This window comes from Plasmodium vivax, chromosome 9, assembly GCF_000002415.2.
Source record: "Plasmodium vivax chromosome 9, whole genome shotgun sequence".
NCBI lineage: Eukaryota > Apicomplexa > Aconoidasida > Haemosporida > Plasmodiidae > Plasmodium > Plasmodium vivax.
The window spans coordinates 895,994-912,086 of NC_009914.1; the positions used below are offsets into that span (position 1 = coordinate 895,994).

Sequence of the window (16,093 nt, forward strand, 5' to 3'; positions counted from 1 at the left end):
CTTTCCCTTTGAGTTGGTCACGGCGACGGCGACGACGGAAAAAAAATTCACACATGAAATTGGATGCACACGGGTACGCAGCGGGGTTGGCAGCGGGGTTGGCAGCGCGGTATGGCAGCCGCTAACTGGTAAGCCGCTAACTGGTAAGCTGCTAACTGAGGCAACTTCCTGTGCGCACGTACACACTTACGCACGCACGCAGCGCCAACTTGGCGTCAGCCGTTTGCGAGGAGGCCACTCGAAAAGGGGCAACTCAGGGAGCTGCTAACTCAGAGGGGGTGGAGAACTCAAAAGGGGAAAACTCAAAGGGGGAACACTCAACAAAGGGGAACTTCTAAAAGGGGAACTCCGCAAATTTGTAATCGACACATGCACAACTCGGACGCTTGCCAACTGCGAATTGGCAGAGGAGACTGGCAGTGAATGGCCGTTTCGATTTTCAGAGTTACGTCGTTTCGTTCGTTTGTTGGCGGTTTTTCCGTTCGTTCGTTGGCGGTTGCCCGTTCGCTCGTTGGCGCTTTCCCGTTCGTTCGTTGGCGATTTCCCGTTCGTTCGTTGGCGATTTCCCGTTGTTCGTTGGCGGTTTTCCCGTTCGCCGCTGGCCAGGTCAGTACGTTCACTTAACAGATCAATCAACAATTTTCCTTCCAATACCTACACGTAATTTTCTTTCCGTCCGTCCTTCCTGTTTTTTTTTTTTTTTTTTTTTTTTTTTTTCTTTCCTCATACGCAGTTAATACACGCAGCGCGCATACGTACACATACGCAGTTACACATGCGTTTGTGTATGCTCCTCATATGCACGTGCGGATATTCGCAGAACATAGGGATGTGTAATGAAGGTAAATGTGTGGGGGGAGAAATAAACAAATGATCTGGGATGCAAAAAATAACAAAAAAAAAAAAATAAAAAACTTATTTTCTTCACTTTCTGCTTTGCGATATTGTGGGTGTTGGGGGGGGCAAGTATTTTTTTTTTTTTTTTTTTTTTTTTTTATGTTGGGGAATAAAAAAAAACTGGAAAAGGGGAGAAAAAACTGTACCACCCACCAGTCGTGTTTTATTTGTTTCAAATTCGTTGCTACTGTTGCTATTGTTACTACTGTTACTACTGTTGCTACGTTTTGGTGAACTTTGCTAAATTTGCTTCTTTCTGCTGAGTTCTCTCACGTGGGGAGGGGAAGCGAAGCAAAAGAACTGAATTGGGGGGTATGCGCTTATGGGTACGACGCAGTCAATCTCGCTATGGCAAAAGGGGGAAGCTGCTGTTACAGCGTACAGTGTACAACGTACAGCGTACAGCGGCGGCCGAAAGGCGAGGCGGCCCAGTGGGGCGAATAAATTTGCGAAACAGCAAAAGGGCGCAGCACGGACTCCAACTGAACGGGAGCACGTACTCGAACTGCGAAGGGAATGAATAAAGTGGGGAAAATGATTCAACACAGAGGAGGCAAATAGTTTAAATGAAATAACGCAAAATTGGATTTAATTTATCAAGAGGCACATTTAATTTGTTAAGAGGAACATTTAATTTGTTAAGAGGCGCTTTTAATTTGTTAAGAGGCACGTTTAACATTTGCGAAGCGGCATATTTAATTTTGCAAAGCGGCATATTTAATTTTGCAAAGCGGCATATTTAATTTTGCAAAGCGGCATATTTAATTTTGCAAAGCGGCATATTTAATTTTGCAAAGCGGCATATTTAATTTTGCAACGCGGCGCTTTTAATTTTTGCGAAGCGTCACTCGGAAAGTTTGCCGAAATTGCCACGCGGCGAACTTCGAACTCTGCAAAAAAAAAAAATGCCAATTGCGGGTACATATCATGGGGCGACGCACGGCGTAGCGTAGGCTTCCATCCGAGGCGCGACTTGCTTAAAATTCTGTGCCGCTGGTCGGACGTACCGAGGGATGCCCTTACCCTCCAGGCGGGGGGCACACATGGGTGATGCTGGCCCTGGGCGCTCCTTGGATACCATTTACAGATGAGGGGAGTGCATCTAGGGGGAGAGAAACGAATGCCTTCGTGTGGTATGTGCGTACGTAAGCATATAACACATCCGGTCATCTCTTTTTTGTACACATTTGAATGCTCCTCTTTTGCCACGGTAAAGGGCGCGTTTCCATCCCGACGTGCCCGCGTTAGAGAAGCGGATTTCGGTATGCATGCAGGAGCGAATGCGCTTTCGTGCCGCGTGCTTGTGCATGTTATTCTTTTTGCACGAGGGGGCATCCATAAGGAAAGGCACGAGGTAGATTAGATGCACCGCGGGTCGTAAGGTTTCCTTTTTTTTTTTTTAAGCTTCTTTTTAAGCTTCTTTATAGGCTTATTTTTTTTATTTTATTTTATTTTATTTTATTTTATTTTTTCCCCTCTTCTCACGCGGAAAAGCAGATGAATCAATTTTTTTTTTTTTCAAATGAAAAGGAAAAATTGGACCGACCACGAGGAATAAGGACGCACCCCTTTGCTTCTCACCCCCCTTTGTTAGGTTTAGTCAGTTAAGAAAAGGGCGCAAACGGAGATGACACTTGCTCGTGAAGGGGGAAGAATTAAAAAGAGCCTCAAACTGGCGTACAGGTTAAGGCGGCTACTACGCTGCGATACGTCATGATGTTCCCCTTTTTTCTCCTTTTTCTCCCCCTTGGTTTTTTTAAAAGCGTTCATTTGGGTTTATTTGAGGAAAAAATTTCAGGTGCACAGAAAGGGGAAAGGAACATTGTAAAACGGTTACATAGCCGTTTCTCCCCTTTAAGCGCTTTTTTTTTTTTTTTTTTCCCCCCTTTCCAGCTTGGTCACCTTTCACCAGTGGGAAGGAATTCACGGCCTTCGAATTTCACCCCAGCTGGCTGCTTCGCTTCGCTTTGCTGTGTTGCGCATTACATTCTTGCGCGTTTTTAACTCCCTTCCGTTTGGAGGTGAAACATGCAAACTCTTTGCTCTTGCGCTGAAGTGCCGCCCTTTCCGTTTGCGTACGCCCGCAGGTGGGAGCTCCCCATATGTGCGTGTTTGCAAATATTTTGATGCAAACAAAAAAGGGTGCACACGTTTGGTGCGATCGAGCGGGGAGGGAAGGGCTAACTGTACCCCTTGCGTAAAAAAAAGGAGAGAAAAATGGAGAGAAAAAAAAAAAAAAAAAATCTTCTTCATATGCTGGTCTTGGAAGTCACTTCATTACGCTCGCCACGACCTCGGTGAACAGTCTTCCCAAAGTGGTTGCCCCATCCATGTAAGGGACCCCTTCGAACGGCACGCCGTCTCAACTGCGGGGTGCGCACATCAGGAGTGCCGAACACCGCTGCAGTGGGGTGATAGAGCCCCCATGGAGAGACCTTCTAAACAGCTCAATTCTTAACAACTCCAACCTTGGCAGCTCTGCAAAGAGAAGGGAAGTGGGGATGGGTGTAAAAATGGTAATCGTCGAAAGGGAGGTGTGCAGGGCAGCGACTCGGGTGAGTAGACTCCTCAACATGGTTGGTAAAACGTCCCCGAGGGTCGCCACGGGAAGGTGGCATACCTCAAGATGCGGTCCTTTATCTTGTAGCCCTGCTGCACAACGGTCGCGACAGTCCCCTTCTCCTTGGTGTCATCATTAATTTCGAAGAGGGCCTCATGGAAGAGGGGGTTGAATTTCTCATTAATCGGGTCATACTTATCTATCCCATATTTATTAAAAATGTTATGTAGGATAGTCTCCGTCATCTGTATGCCTTTGTATATGTTGCTTATTTCTTCATTCTGCTTGAGCGATTCTTCGTTGATGTTTTTAATGGCTAGGGACAAATTATCCGCAACATCCAGGAGCGACTTTGCAAAGTTGCTGATGCAGTACAGCTTGCTGTTTTCGATTTCCTTTACATATCTGTGTCTTAAGTTTTCATTTTCTGCCAATACGGACAGATACTTTTCTTTTAATATTTTATTGTCTACCATTTTTTCTTCTATATCTCGCTTTGTCTTCTTAATTTCGTTAATTAAATCCGCCTTGTTCAATTTTTCGTAGTTCGTTTCCTTCATTTGTTCTTTCTTCTGTTCTGCGCCCTCCGTGTGTTTGCCCTGCTGGTCGAACTGGTCAAATTGGCCGTGTTGCCCGTCTTCACCCTTTTCGCCTTTCATGCCTTTTTCACCTTTTCCGCCTTTTCCGCCATTTTCACCCATTTCGCCATCCTTCCTACTTTCCTCAATTCCGCTGCTTCCATTTTGCGCTTCCACCCCCCTCCGGGCGCCACCGTCAGACATGCCCGCCCTGCTGCTGAAAAGGCGCCCCTGCACCACCTTCCCGCATATCTCATTTGGGCATACGCTGGCGAAGTAGTACCTTCTAAATGCCGCCCTCTGCACGCCGCACGCATTCAGGGGGGACCTGCAACTTACCCCCCGCCTCAAAAAAAAATGTGCATACTTCATACTGGGGAATGATCAGCGGGTAGGATACGCGTTCTGCAAACTGTTCCGTAAAACGTTCGCAAAAAAAATTCTGACTGTTCATAAAATTTGCAGGGAATTGCGGCGAAAATGTGGCTAATTGCAGCAGGATGGCAGAATATTCTGAACGAGCTAGCTATTTTTTTTTTTTTTTTTTTTTTTTCTCAAAGGTCAGGCGATTTTTTCCCTCGCGGCGATTTGTCAAAAGGTTCTATAACGTACAACAGCGCTGAGCTGCGCAATTGCGCGACAGGGTTGGGGAAGCGGTCAAATGGTGTAGCTGCCAAATGGTGAAATGGCCAAATGGTGAAGTGGCAAACGGGCGAGCAGCGCAAAAACAGTGTAGGAAACAAACGGCGAGTGCACTGCAATTTTTTTTTCGCGCAAAACATTTTTCACCTTTTTGACGCCGCTGCACGGAAAAAAAAACAAAAAGGGGAAAACCACTCGCTGCTTAATTGTGTATTCACGGGGAATATAACAACTGGGGAACTTCACCCCGAATGATGCGCCCCCTATTTTTGAGGTGACGGTGAAAAGGTGTGCTTTAAAACTGCTTTGCGACTACTTTGGAGGGATGCCCACGATGAGGCCTTCCACCGGAAACTTTCCTGCGCACCATGGCAGCGGTGTATACCTCTATGCCTATCAAACCTATTTGCAGCATCTGGCAAACCATCACACATAAGCGCTCTCTTGCAGTTACGACGTTTTAAATGGCCAATCTCTACAACGGTGGCGTTTGAGCCCTGCTGAAATTTTCCCCATTTGGAGTGTCACCTTGGATAAGCCATAAAAACCATAAAAGGGGAAAAAAAAAAAAAGAAAGATTTACAACTTGCTGAAACGTCCCTTAAAGGGGGAACATCCAACGGATGAAAGTCTACACAGGTGGGTCATGCCCGCTCATCCACGGTGCTTCCCTTTTTACCACTTGGACAGTGACAATAAGGAGGGGCTACTCCAAACATACACGGTTGGCTTCTCCACAGTAGGGTGAAGGGTATGCATAATATTTTCTTTTTTTTTTTTCTTTTCCTGAGCCACGAATGGCAGATAATAACCAGCTATACGTGCAAACTTAAATTGCCGGGTAACGATTACTACCGCGACTTCTGTTTATTTGGGCGCGCAACTGATGCGACACGGATGGTGAAAGAAGCATGCGTTGGAAGGGGTCAACACACGCGCAGAAATGACAAAAAAAAAAAAAAATCAGTTGGAGGGGAAATTAGGCAAATAAAAATGATGAGAATGGCCTTCCTCTTAATAGGCAAAAAAAATAAAATAAAAAAAAGTAACAAAATAGAATAAAAAGCATCGTCCTAATTAGAACCACGCGGACTTCTCCACATGCAGCGTTTGCGTGCGAGCCTTTGCAAATTGGGACCCCGTCTGAAGGAGATACCTACCAATGGCAGATATGCGATGCGCTCAAATTGTTCTTCACAAGGGGGTCATACAGGAGGGAAGTCCCACAAATGAATCGAATAAGCAACAAAAGATTTTTTTAAAACTGCCCGGATGGGTCCCCCCCACACCTTATAGGGACTTCAGAACAATGGAGGCCAGCTTATTATTTTGCTTAATTTCGTCCTTGACTAAGCGCTTCTCGCACTTTTGCTTCGTTATGGCGTTATTCTTCACCTTCATTTTTTTTTCCTTTTTCAGTTGTTTGTCTTTTCGCCCAAACGTCGAGGAGGAGATTTGGGCCCTGCAAGGGGTGCAAAAAAAAAAAAAAAATGGGATAGCAGTGGGAATGGGGATTGCACAGTTGGTGAAGGCGTGCAATGCACCTCCGCGAGTGGAGGCCACGGAAAAGAGGGTTCACGGGGAGAGCCGACCCATCAGCTGATACGCGTCAGTAACTGGGCGGGATGCTGAGGTGCTGGTACGTTCTCCGCTACCGCCACCGCTTCTCTACCGCTTCTGTACAGCTCTCCCTTACGTTTTTAAATTGTCTATGAGGTTCTCCCGCTTCTTCTTCTGGCGAGCAATGTACTTGATGTCCTCCGTGGATATGCCCTCCTGGTGAAATTTGTTCTTCATTTCCCGCATCTTCTGCTTCATTTTTTTAATCTCCTTTTCCTCCTCCATCCTCTCAAAAGGATCTTCATATATGTTGTCACTCGGCTTGTACTCATGAACGAAGTTTGCCTTATCTTCATTTATTTTCATTTGCTTTTTCTGAAATCGCCTCACCCACCCTTTGGAATTCTGGTCGTAAATCAATCCGCTCTTATTCTTTTTCATCAATTTTTTTTTCGCAAATATTTCCCACCTTGTGTTTTTTTTCTCTTTGGGGATTCTGGAGTACCTCGGTAGGTTGAAGTGGTTCGTTTTGGTCATCTGGTAGGCGGGTTCTCCAAGGTCATCCTTTCCGTTCTTCAGGGCGTCCATACACTGGATGATGCGCCGCAGGTTTTCTTCCGCCTTGGATTTTATGCTGCGTTGGGAAGGGGGGGAAAAGCACGGTGTCTCATGTGAGGGGGGGAGAAGCCAAGCGTAGTAGTCACCGCGGTGGAGCCAGTTCAACACGTTTGCGGCGCCTCTCCATAACTGCCTCCACCCAGCCGCATCTCCCCGCGCGTTACTCATTTTCCGAAGTGATTATCGAGTTGTCATAGGCCAACAGGTGCTGCGAGCAGAATTCTATACTCATTTTGCGCTTAACGGGGAAAAATATGGCTAGCAAAAATTAAGATAAGAAAAATAAAAAAAAAGGGAAATGAACCAAGTAGGGGGAGGTTACCGCGCGAATGGTGGGGATGTACCAAATGTTACGCTTACGTTGCTCTTACGTTACGCTTGCGTTACTCTTATGTTACTCCTATGTATTTTTTTTTTTTTTTTTTTTTTTTTTCAAAAGGGTAGCCGAAACAGAAGGGGAAAAAAAAAAAGGCCAACGGCGTGGTCACGGGGGAAACGTAACGCAACTGGGCAACTTTTTGCGTCCCCCAAAAGAGGCTACATACATATGCAGTAATCCACGTTGCATATATGAGCATATAAACGTATGTACGCTTTTGTATGATGATTACATGTTAGGCCTTTTCCCTTTTTTATGAAGCGCAGAACCTTTCAGTTGCGTAACGGGTTATATACAATTTGACTGCCACCCGGGGGGAATTGAAAAAGAGGAAGGGGCGCTTTTTTCTGGAGCCGCTTCATCGAGAGTTACCTTTTTTTTCGTTTAGCGGTTCACCTGGACCATCAAAGAGGCCTCCCCCTTTTGCAGTTCATCTTAGCATTCCTCAAAAAAGGCTACCCTGTCGAATGATAGATCCGTTCAGTCAAGTAAAATGGTTGGTCCTTTTCCGCTATGCTCACTTTAGTGGGGAGAAAACCAAAGGTGGCACCTCGCGTTGAGGACAATATTGGTAAAGTGAAAAGAAGAAAAAGGGGGTCCCTTTACGAGGGGGATGGGGCGGATGCGTTCTCTCTGTGGCTAGCTACGAGCACGCGTCAGGCCCATTCTGCTCCCCCATTCCCCACACCTTATTTCCCGCCACCGTCGACCATAACTATAGCCTTAACTGTGTACACTCCTGTGAGGAGGATCTCTCTGCACGTCGCTCCTTCGCTCAGTGCCGCATTATACGCATGCTGCGTATCTATGCTGTGCATATGTACCGTGCATGTATGCCGTGTTGCATTCGGGTTGGCCCCCAAGATGCACAATCATTGTGTCCCCTTTCTGCCAACGTTACAAATGTATATCATTTGGAGAAACCATTTAACCGGAGGAATTTTTTCCCACCCCCCATTGATTGCCACACTCAAAAGGCATGCAACATGCGTGGGGAGTTTCGTCTTCCGGACAGTAAACGGTGTTAATATCTTTTTTGGGGGAGGCCAAAATTGCGCAAAGGTTTGTACCGCGCGGGTTTAGCCGAATGTTGCTCCTCGCAGAAAGGAAAAGTGAACGGATTGACGGGTGGATAAAAGGGCCAAGTGCGTACTGCCCAGTTGAGGCACCCCTTAGGAAACATGTGTGCACAGAGCTGACTCATTCTTAAAATTGCTCTTCCACTTCGAAATCAATTTAGTAGGAAAAAAAAAAAAAAAAAAAAAAAAAGTTCAAAAAGGGGCGAAAAGAGGCAAACGCGGAAAAGTGTACCTGCCGCTTAAACGCTACTGTGTGCTTACGCACCTTGGCGAACGCGGGGAAGTGCCACATAGGCATGTGCATATGCACTGTATTGCGCATGGGGAGAATGAAATCCACGCGATGGAGCAATGTATCCGATGGAGCAATGTATCCGATGGAGCAATGTATCCGATGGAGCAGTGCATCGTCTGCCATCTCAGTGCGATAGGGGAATGTTCCCGGTGCGAGCATTCACGGCAGCTCTCACTGAGTCCGCTGCGCGCCTACTCCCGACAATTACAACCCCTCCAGTGGTGAAACAGTGCGCCATGCACGCGGGCTAACACACATGTGCATACATATATGTGCATACACATTTGCCTTGCCCGACGCAATCGTGCGTGTATTTAATGTATATACCATAATGCTAAGTAACGGGCCAGGCGTAGCAGCCATGCCGGCATATTTTTTAAAAGAACTCAACTCCCCCCACTCACGTAAGGCATGCCACACCCTGTGCATGTGAACTTGCGGTTCTCAAGTTTGCCCTTTCGCTTAATTTTTTTTGTTCACGGCGGAGGAAAAAACATTTTATTTTATTTTATTCCTGGTTAAAGGCATCGCAGCATTCGTTTCCTTTTTTTCGCCACTTTGTTCCTATTTCGTTTCCCTTTTTTTGCTGCTTTGATCCTCTTTCGTTTCCTTTTTTTCCCTACCTTTGCTACTTCCTTTTGCTACTTTTTTCCCCTATTTTTGCCCCCCGCACCTGCTTCCTTTCCTCCGCCCCCCCTTTTTTTCTGCGCGGAGGAAAGGGCCGTCACCGGGCAACAAGGGACGTGCATTTTGTTCAAGCCTTGAGCAGTGGCCCACCTGCTGTTCACATTTTTAAGCTTTTAGCGAATTTAAAAGTCGAGAGAAAAATACAAGCCAAAAGTGATTAACACCTTTTTCGCGAACAAAATTTGTCCCTCCCCCTTTGTGTATCAACGCATGTAGCAAAGGAGTTTCGTGCGTGCAACTATCTGCAATTTTCTGGCAATTTTCAGCCACTTTTCAGGCAATTTTTTTGCTATTTCCTGGCACCTTTCAGCCAGTTTTCTGCCAATTTTTTGCAATTTTCTTCTTTTTCGCGGCAGTCTTGCCAAACCAGAAAAACTGACGAACCTTGCACAAAAGCTCAGAGTTATACACCCGTGCTTGCGCGAACGTGCGGTTACCACGTAGTGCATGCCGCGTATGCCCCATATGCCGCACGGTTTATTTCACATGTACCAAGCCCCTTTTTATGTGTGTTAAAAAAGAAATACTTTTCACGGGGAGGAGAAATATCTCCTGCGCATTTCACCTGAACTGTTCAGGTAAAAAAAAGGATAAAATAGTATAAAATAGCACAAAATAGCACAAAATAGCACAAAATAGCACAAAATAGCATAAAATAGCACAAAATAGCATAAAATAGCATAAAAATGTTAAAAAAAAAAAAAAAAAAAAAATAGCTGTTTATCACGCCTCGCCTTATTTACATACATATGCTTACGCATACATGTGAATTTTTTTTTTTTTTTTTTTTTTTTTTCTCGCCTGACATGCACATGTATATTTTTTGATGATTTTATGAAAATCCAGCTAAATTGAATTTGGAGCTACGAAGAGAGTAGGGAAAATAAAAGGGGAGAAAAACGCAGAAGAAGGAAAAAAAAAAAAAAAAAGGGAAAAAAAGAAAAGGGAAAAAAGAAATATACATCAACCTGGTGATCCAAACGTACGAAGCAATTTTGTTAAAGTTAACCACCGAGCTGAGGAGATAAAAAAAAAAAAAAAAAAAAAAACTCCTCTTTGTTAGCCTGCGGAAAAAGGAAAAGAAACACATCATCCCGTAAACGATCAGACCAACAAAATGCAGACGAAAAAAAAGAAGGAAGGCGCTAAAGGAAGAGCCATATACAATCAAGGCGTTTTGAAAAAAAATGCAGTGGCCACAAGGAAGCAGTCACAAACAAATGTAAGACACATTGATAAGTTAAAAATTTTGAGTGAAATAAAAAACGAAGGAAAGAAAAGCATCCTTATGGAGGGTATAGAAAAAGCGAAAGAGAGAGCAAGTTTTTTAAACAAAACAGCGGATAAAAACTCCATGAGGGAGAAAAAAAACAGCAGCAGGGACAGCAGTCGAGGCACCGTACTCAAGTTCAGTGAGCCAAACAGAAATAAAAGCTTGACCGACAAGGAGAAAAAGGAACATGCCTATGGCCGTGGTCCCAGTAAGGAGGATACCCACCGAAGGGGCAGAACTACGAACACACAAGTGACACACAATAGCAGGAGAAGAACAAACGAAAGGAAAACCTCCTCCATGGGGAAGTTGCTGCTACGGGACGGCATCAGGGAGGAAGAAAATTTATCCTCCTTGCTCCAAGGATTAAGTAAAGAACGAATAGGCAGGAGCGACGAAGGAGGAAGTAGTAGCAAGGAAAACGCGCGCGGCAGTAGGGGAAGTGCACGAGGAAGCAGGGGGAGCATGCGAGGCAGCGGCGAAAGGGGCATCAAGAGCTACCCGTGGCAGGCAAAGAGTGAAGATCAGAAGGGCGCAAAGGGTGCGAAAGGTGCAAAGGTCGCCAGTATTGCCACTATTGCCAGTAATGCGAAAATCGGCAGCAATGCCAATGATGCCAAAATCGCAAAAATTGCGAAGAGCGCGACCCAGGAAGAGAGAGTGAAAGAAGCCAATGCGGCACACGTAAAAAAACTCGACGGAAGCGCGAAAAATAAAAGTAAAAAAGACCACATCGTGATTGACGATAGTAACATTTACATCGTGATAGACGACCTGAACGAAAACCTAAACGATAAAGCTGCAATAATAAACAAGCTAAACATCACGAATGATACGTATAATTTTTTGAAAAATAGCAAAAATGAAATGAGGGGGGGGAAGCGGAGGAACGCCAATTATTCCCTCATGGGAGAGTCTCACCCGGTTAGCGGTAGGGGCGTGGACGGGGAGACACTCCAAGGGGCAGACGCCGATGCAGATGAGGAGGATGGCTTCTACGATGAGGGAGAAGAGGAGGACGATGACGAGGCCCTGGACGATGAGGAAGAAGACGGGGAAGAAGACGACGAAGAGGACGATGAGGAGGAAGAGGAGGAGGACTACGATTTTGATAACAAGAGCGTTTCGATAAGGGGCATCGGGGAGGACTCCACGAACGATGAGCTGGAAGATTTAGAGATTAGCAAAATTTACGAGTCGTTTAAAACGGAAAATCTGCACCCCTTCGAGGAAGCCGCGGAGGAGGAAGCGAAGCCCGAGGGCGCGCAGGGGGAGGGCCTTATCGAGGAGACCTCCAAGAAGAAGGAGGGGAGCGGAGAGGCTGAAGGCGCAGTTGGGAGTGCGAAGGGTCAAGCGGAGGGTCAAGCGGAGGGTCAAGCGGAGGATCAAGCGAAGGAACAAGCGAAGGAACAAGAGAATGACCAAGCGAAGGAACAAGCAAAGGACGAACCGAAAGACCAAACGGAAGACCAATCGAAAGGCGAAAACCTCGACAAAGAAGCGAAGAACGACCAGGCGGACGCGCCCGAACTGAAGGAAGCCAAACCGCTTTCCACAGACACCCCCGAGGGAGACGCCCCTTTACTGAACAAAGGCAACGTCGAAACGAACGACGAGGGGGTTGGGAAGTCGGACGAAGCGGCTAACCCTAATTCGTTTGGGGGCAAAAGGAAGATCAGTAGCATGAAGTGGAAGGAGGCGCAGCCACAGTGGGAAGAAGCATTGCAGGGGGTGGACGTAGGGCAACAGGAGGGCAAATCAGCTCAGGGGGTCGAGATGGGAAATGAGGAAAACTCAAATCAAATGGGGCAGCAATGGAGCGAAGCGTCAGTAATGCACGTAGTACCAGTAGTGCCTCTACTACCCGTGATGCACATAATGCCAGGGCTGCAAGAATTAGGAAGCTTGCAGGAAATGCACGGCCTACATGAAGTGGGGGAGAAGTCCGAGCAGGAAGAACCAGAGGGAGAGAAAAGAAAAAGGAGAAAAAAAATGGAAGAAAAAGGAAAAAGAGAAAAGCTAAAGTTTAGCAACGAAAGGGAAAGAAGGGAGCATAAGAATGACCAATTGGACAGACTATATAAGCAGATTAACAAAATGGATGTGGCCATCCCGGGCGAGGTGGCAAAGAAGAGCGAAGGGGGTCCACAGGAAGGTCCACACGGAGGAGATCCACACAAAGGAGACGAATTCAACTACACACAGTACAGTAAGATAGTGAAGCTGCTTTCCATTTCGAAGGACATTTCTAAATATAACGTGAGTGAGGACCCTACGGATGACGACAGAGGGGGAGACTTCCCCAACGTAGGTGGTGCCTTCAAAGAAAGGGCGAAACACCTAGACAAGGCAGATAGGGGTAGAAGCAAGCAGAAGGCAGGGCTACTTCCATTTCAGATGGAAAATGGGCAGGGGAGTTCATCTGACAAGAGGGGAATGAAGAAGACGGGTGTAAAGGACTTTAGAAAGAGGGACGACTCGGCAGAGAGGAAAGAAGAAAAAAAAACAAAACTGAAGAGGAAATATAGCAATGAGGGGGTAGATAGTGGGTTAAAAACGGGTCCACAGGGTAGCCAGAAGAGTGACAGTCTGAAGGAACTCTCCGAAGGGAAGGAGGAAGATCTGATGAGTGGCGCGCACCAACCGGGAGGTGAGCCCGCCAAGGGTATCGGCATGTTAAGTAGTAAAAGGAAAAATGAGGAGGAGGGTGAGCAAGAAAATGTCAGCAAAAGGTTGAAAAAAGGCGAAGGTGTGGGCAGCGCGGACGGTGAGGACGGCGTGAATGCCGCGGATAGCGTGGATGCCCCGGGTGGAGACGCGCCAGCGGGCGAGCAGAAAGATGTCAGCGAGGAGCCCGCGGTTGTCGGGGAAAAGGGGGAGAAGGGTGAAGCGAGTGAGGAAGTCCAAACGGAGGTGCAACCGGGGCAGTCGGTGCAGTCGTTGCAATCAGGGCAACCAGAAGATGTAGACGGGAAGGAGGCAGCCGAATGGATTGGGGACATGGCCGAAGAGGACGCCGAAGTGAAAGCTGTGCTGGAGGAAATCATAGAACAGGGCACCGCGGCGGGGGAAGAGGACGATGAGGTGGAAGTGGAAGAAGGGGCGGCCGCGGTGGTGGAAGCGGTAGTGGAAGCGATAACAGGTGAGGAGGAAGTCGAGGGGGGGAAGCACATTGGCAGTGAAGTTGCAGAGGGGGAGAAGCAGATTGGCTGTAATGTTGATGAGGGGGAGAAGCCGATTGGCAGTGAAGTTGCAGAGGGGGAGAAGCAGAATGGCTGTGAAGTTGACGAGGGGGAGAAGGAAGGCGAGACTGCCAACGCCTTGAACGAAGGCGAGATCGTGCTGGTGGAGGAGGACGCGGAGGAAGACGTAGTGGAGCTGGAAGATAAGGAAGTGTACGAAGAGGTGGAGGAGGAAGGGGATGACATCGTGGAGGTGGGCGAGGAAAAGGGAGCCCCTGCAGGAGTGACAGAGGAGGTGCTGGAGGTGGAGGGCGAGTCGGAGCAGAAGGAGGTTGTAGAAATAGAGGAGGAGGATGGCGACGGGGCTGCCCCAAATGGGGGAGAAGTTAACATTGGCAGGGAGGGGAAAGAAGGAGAGGAAGAGGAGAAGGCCGAATCGGACAAGTTCGAGGAGGTAGCGGAGGAGGAGGTGTACGAGGAGGTGGAGGAGGCGAAGGACGAGGAGTATGAAGAGGTGGAAGAGGTGGAAGGAGCGGAAGAGATGGAAGAAGTGAAAGAGGTGGACGTGGTAAACGAGGCAGACGAGGTGGAAGTGCAGGAAAGCCAAAAGGACGCAGCCACAGAAGAAGTGGCGAAAGAGGATGTCCCTGTGACTGAGGGTATACACAGCGAACAAAAAAGTGACTCACAGGAAAAGGAGCATAACCGTAAGCCCATCGAAAGTGCAAATGAGATTGTCGTGGAGGACAGCAGCAAAGAGTATGATGTAGCCGACCATGGTGGCAATGATAACGGCTCGACCAACTCCGATTGCACCGATTTGAATGCCTCCTCGAGGAAAGAAGCGCGTGAAGGTGCAAAGGGTTGCGAACTTGTAGAGGAAAGCTCACTCCAAGTGTTGGATGAGTTGAGCGGCGGCGAACACGTAGAAATGGGAGCGGAGGGAGCCGATCAGAGCGTTTGCCGCCAGGTGGAAAAGTGCTAAATGAAACGGTACAATCGATGTAGTGGAAGGCCATTCCCCTGCCGCCAAAGGGGGGAATACAATAAGGTGCTCCTACAGTCCCATGTTGAAGCGGTTTCTTCTGTAGTATTATGCACCACCGCAAACGTAGAGCAGATGAACCCCCGCTAAAGGAGTACATCGCCCACGGAAGCTTCCCAGCCGGCGCCCCATGCGCATTCTCATTTTTATTAAAAAAGAGAAGCACAGAAAAGGTGAAGTGGTAGAGAAAAGGCGAAGTACAAAAAAAAAAAATTTTTTAAACCTACATACGTACTATATGGTTATACGTAGCGCGTCCCATAACGCACAACCACATAACCGGGCGAGCGACGAAGGGGAAAACAACGCGTCCGCGTTAAGACGGGTGGCATGTTGCCACTTCACCCAGCAGGCTAATCACACATGTAGAGCCGAGCATGCTGGCGAAATCTTAAATGAGTTTCTTTGATAATCTCACCGAATGCGTCTCGGCTTTCCCCCTGGCGCGCTCGCCATTTCGCTTTTTAATTTTTTCCTCCCCCCCGAGTTCCTCTGACCCCTTGTCAATACTAAGCTACGAATCGATGTGCATGGCGCAGCAGCCGCACACGCGAGTGGTGAATGCACGTGTGCCCCAGGGTGAAACCCCGAGCGCGCCTCCGCACGTAGGTGTACATACGATTCGTCCACACGCATGCGTACATGTAATGCGTAAATGCACAGCCGAATCTTTGGCTCCCGAATTTTTAAATTTCAAAATTTTTAAAGTCCCCCTGCTGCGCGACGCGCCAGCTGTATTGTTAGTACACTGCAATACGGTGTGTATTTTTTTTTTTCTATTTTTTCCCCTTCAACATTGCTTACGTTGCTCAAATTAAAACCAGTTTAAATGTTTCGTCGCGTGAAAACGTCAGCGTTACACAAGGGGGTGGGCGGCATAAAGAAGAGGCCCCACCAACTGCTCCTTTTTGTAACCCTCCAATGGGATATGACCATGTGGAGTGCGGTCTGGGGGAGGGCAAAATATATGAAGACAGGGAGCAACCCTCCCTCTGGGGATAACCCCCATAAAAGGAGCTGCGACGGGTGGACCCAATGATGGATGCTTCCCCTATCGCGCTCATCGGTTGGCCTCTCCCCAAGTGGGACTACACAACGTCCGCGAACAGCCACCCAAATATGTGCCTACCCCTTCTGTTTTTCCTACACAGGGGTGTGGGGGTTAACCATGCGTAATGTGACCCTCACTTGGTAGCCCTGCGTCCTTTACCTTTGATCATTAATAATTTTGTTTAACGAATAGATGGGCACTTCGTTTAGGGTTAATGTTTAGGGTTTAGGGTTAATGTTTAGGGTTT

At 47.4% G+C, this 16,093-nt stretch overlaps 3 protein-coding genes across 3 annotated transcripts, besides 10 other annotated features; 1 reads left to right on the forward strand and 2 right to left on the reverse strand.

The window, feature by feature from the left end:
* Positions 1–6: 6 nt before the first annotated feature.
* Positions 7–43: a microsatellite.
* A 2,120-nt stretch (positions 44–2,163) lies between these two features.
* Positions 2,164–2,218: a microsatellite.
* Positions 2,219–2,455: 237 nt separating this feature from the next.
* Positions 2,456–2,520: a microsatellite.
* Positions 2,521–3,344: 824 nt separating this feature from the next.
* Positions 3,345–4,407, reverse strand: PVX_091850 (co-chaperone GrpE, putative; the record flags this gene model as incomplete). Its single annotated transcript, XM_001615312.1, has 2 exons — positions 3,345–3,375; positions 3,518–4,407. 2 exons carry the CDS (start codon positions 4,405–4,407, stop codon positions 3,345–3,347), a joined length of 921 nt encoding a protein of 306 aa, XP_001615362.1.
* Positions 4,408–4,469: 62 nt separating this feature from the next.
* Positions 4,470–4,489: a microsatellite.
* A 1,012-nt stretch (positions 4,490–5,501) lies between these two features.
* Positions 5,502–7,253, reverse strand: PVX_091855 (ribosome biogenesis regulatory protein (RRS1), putative). Its single transcript, XM_001615313.1, has 3 exons — positions 7,020–7,253; positions 6,374–6,871; positions 5,502–6,139 (listed from the first exon to the last, which is right to left on the reverse strand). The coding sequence occupies exons 1-3, from the start codon at positions 7,085–7,087 to the stop codon at positions 5,968–5,970; spliced, it is 738 nt and encodes a 245-aa protein (XP_001615363.1). The 5' UTR covers positions 7,088–7,253; the 3' UTR covers positions 5,502–5,967.
* Positions 5,765–5,788: a microsatellite.
* Positions 6,051–6,082: a microsatellite.
* Positions 6,232–6,254: a microsatellite.
* Positions 6,911–6,938: a microsatellite.
* Positions 7,253–7,293: a microsatellite.
* Positions 7,294–10,412: 3,119 nt separating this feature from the next.
* PVX_091860 (hypothetical protein) lies at positions 10,413–14,938 on the forward strand (the record flags this gene model as incomplete). The annotated part of the gene is made up of 1 exon (XM_001615314.1): positions 10,413–14,938. One exon carries the CDS (start codon positions 10,413–10,415, stop codon positions 14,733–14,735), a length of 4,323 nt encoding a protein of 1,440 aa, XP_001615364.1. The 3' UTR covers positions 14,736–14,938.
* Positions 10,465–10,484: a microsatellite.
* Positions 14,939–16,093: the final 1,155 nt, after the last annotated feature.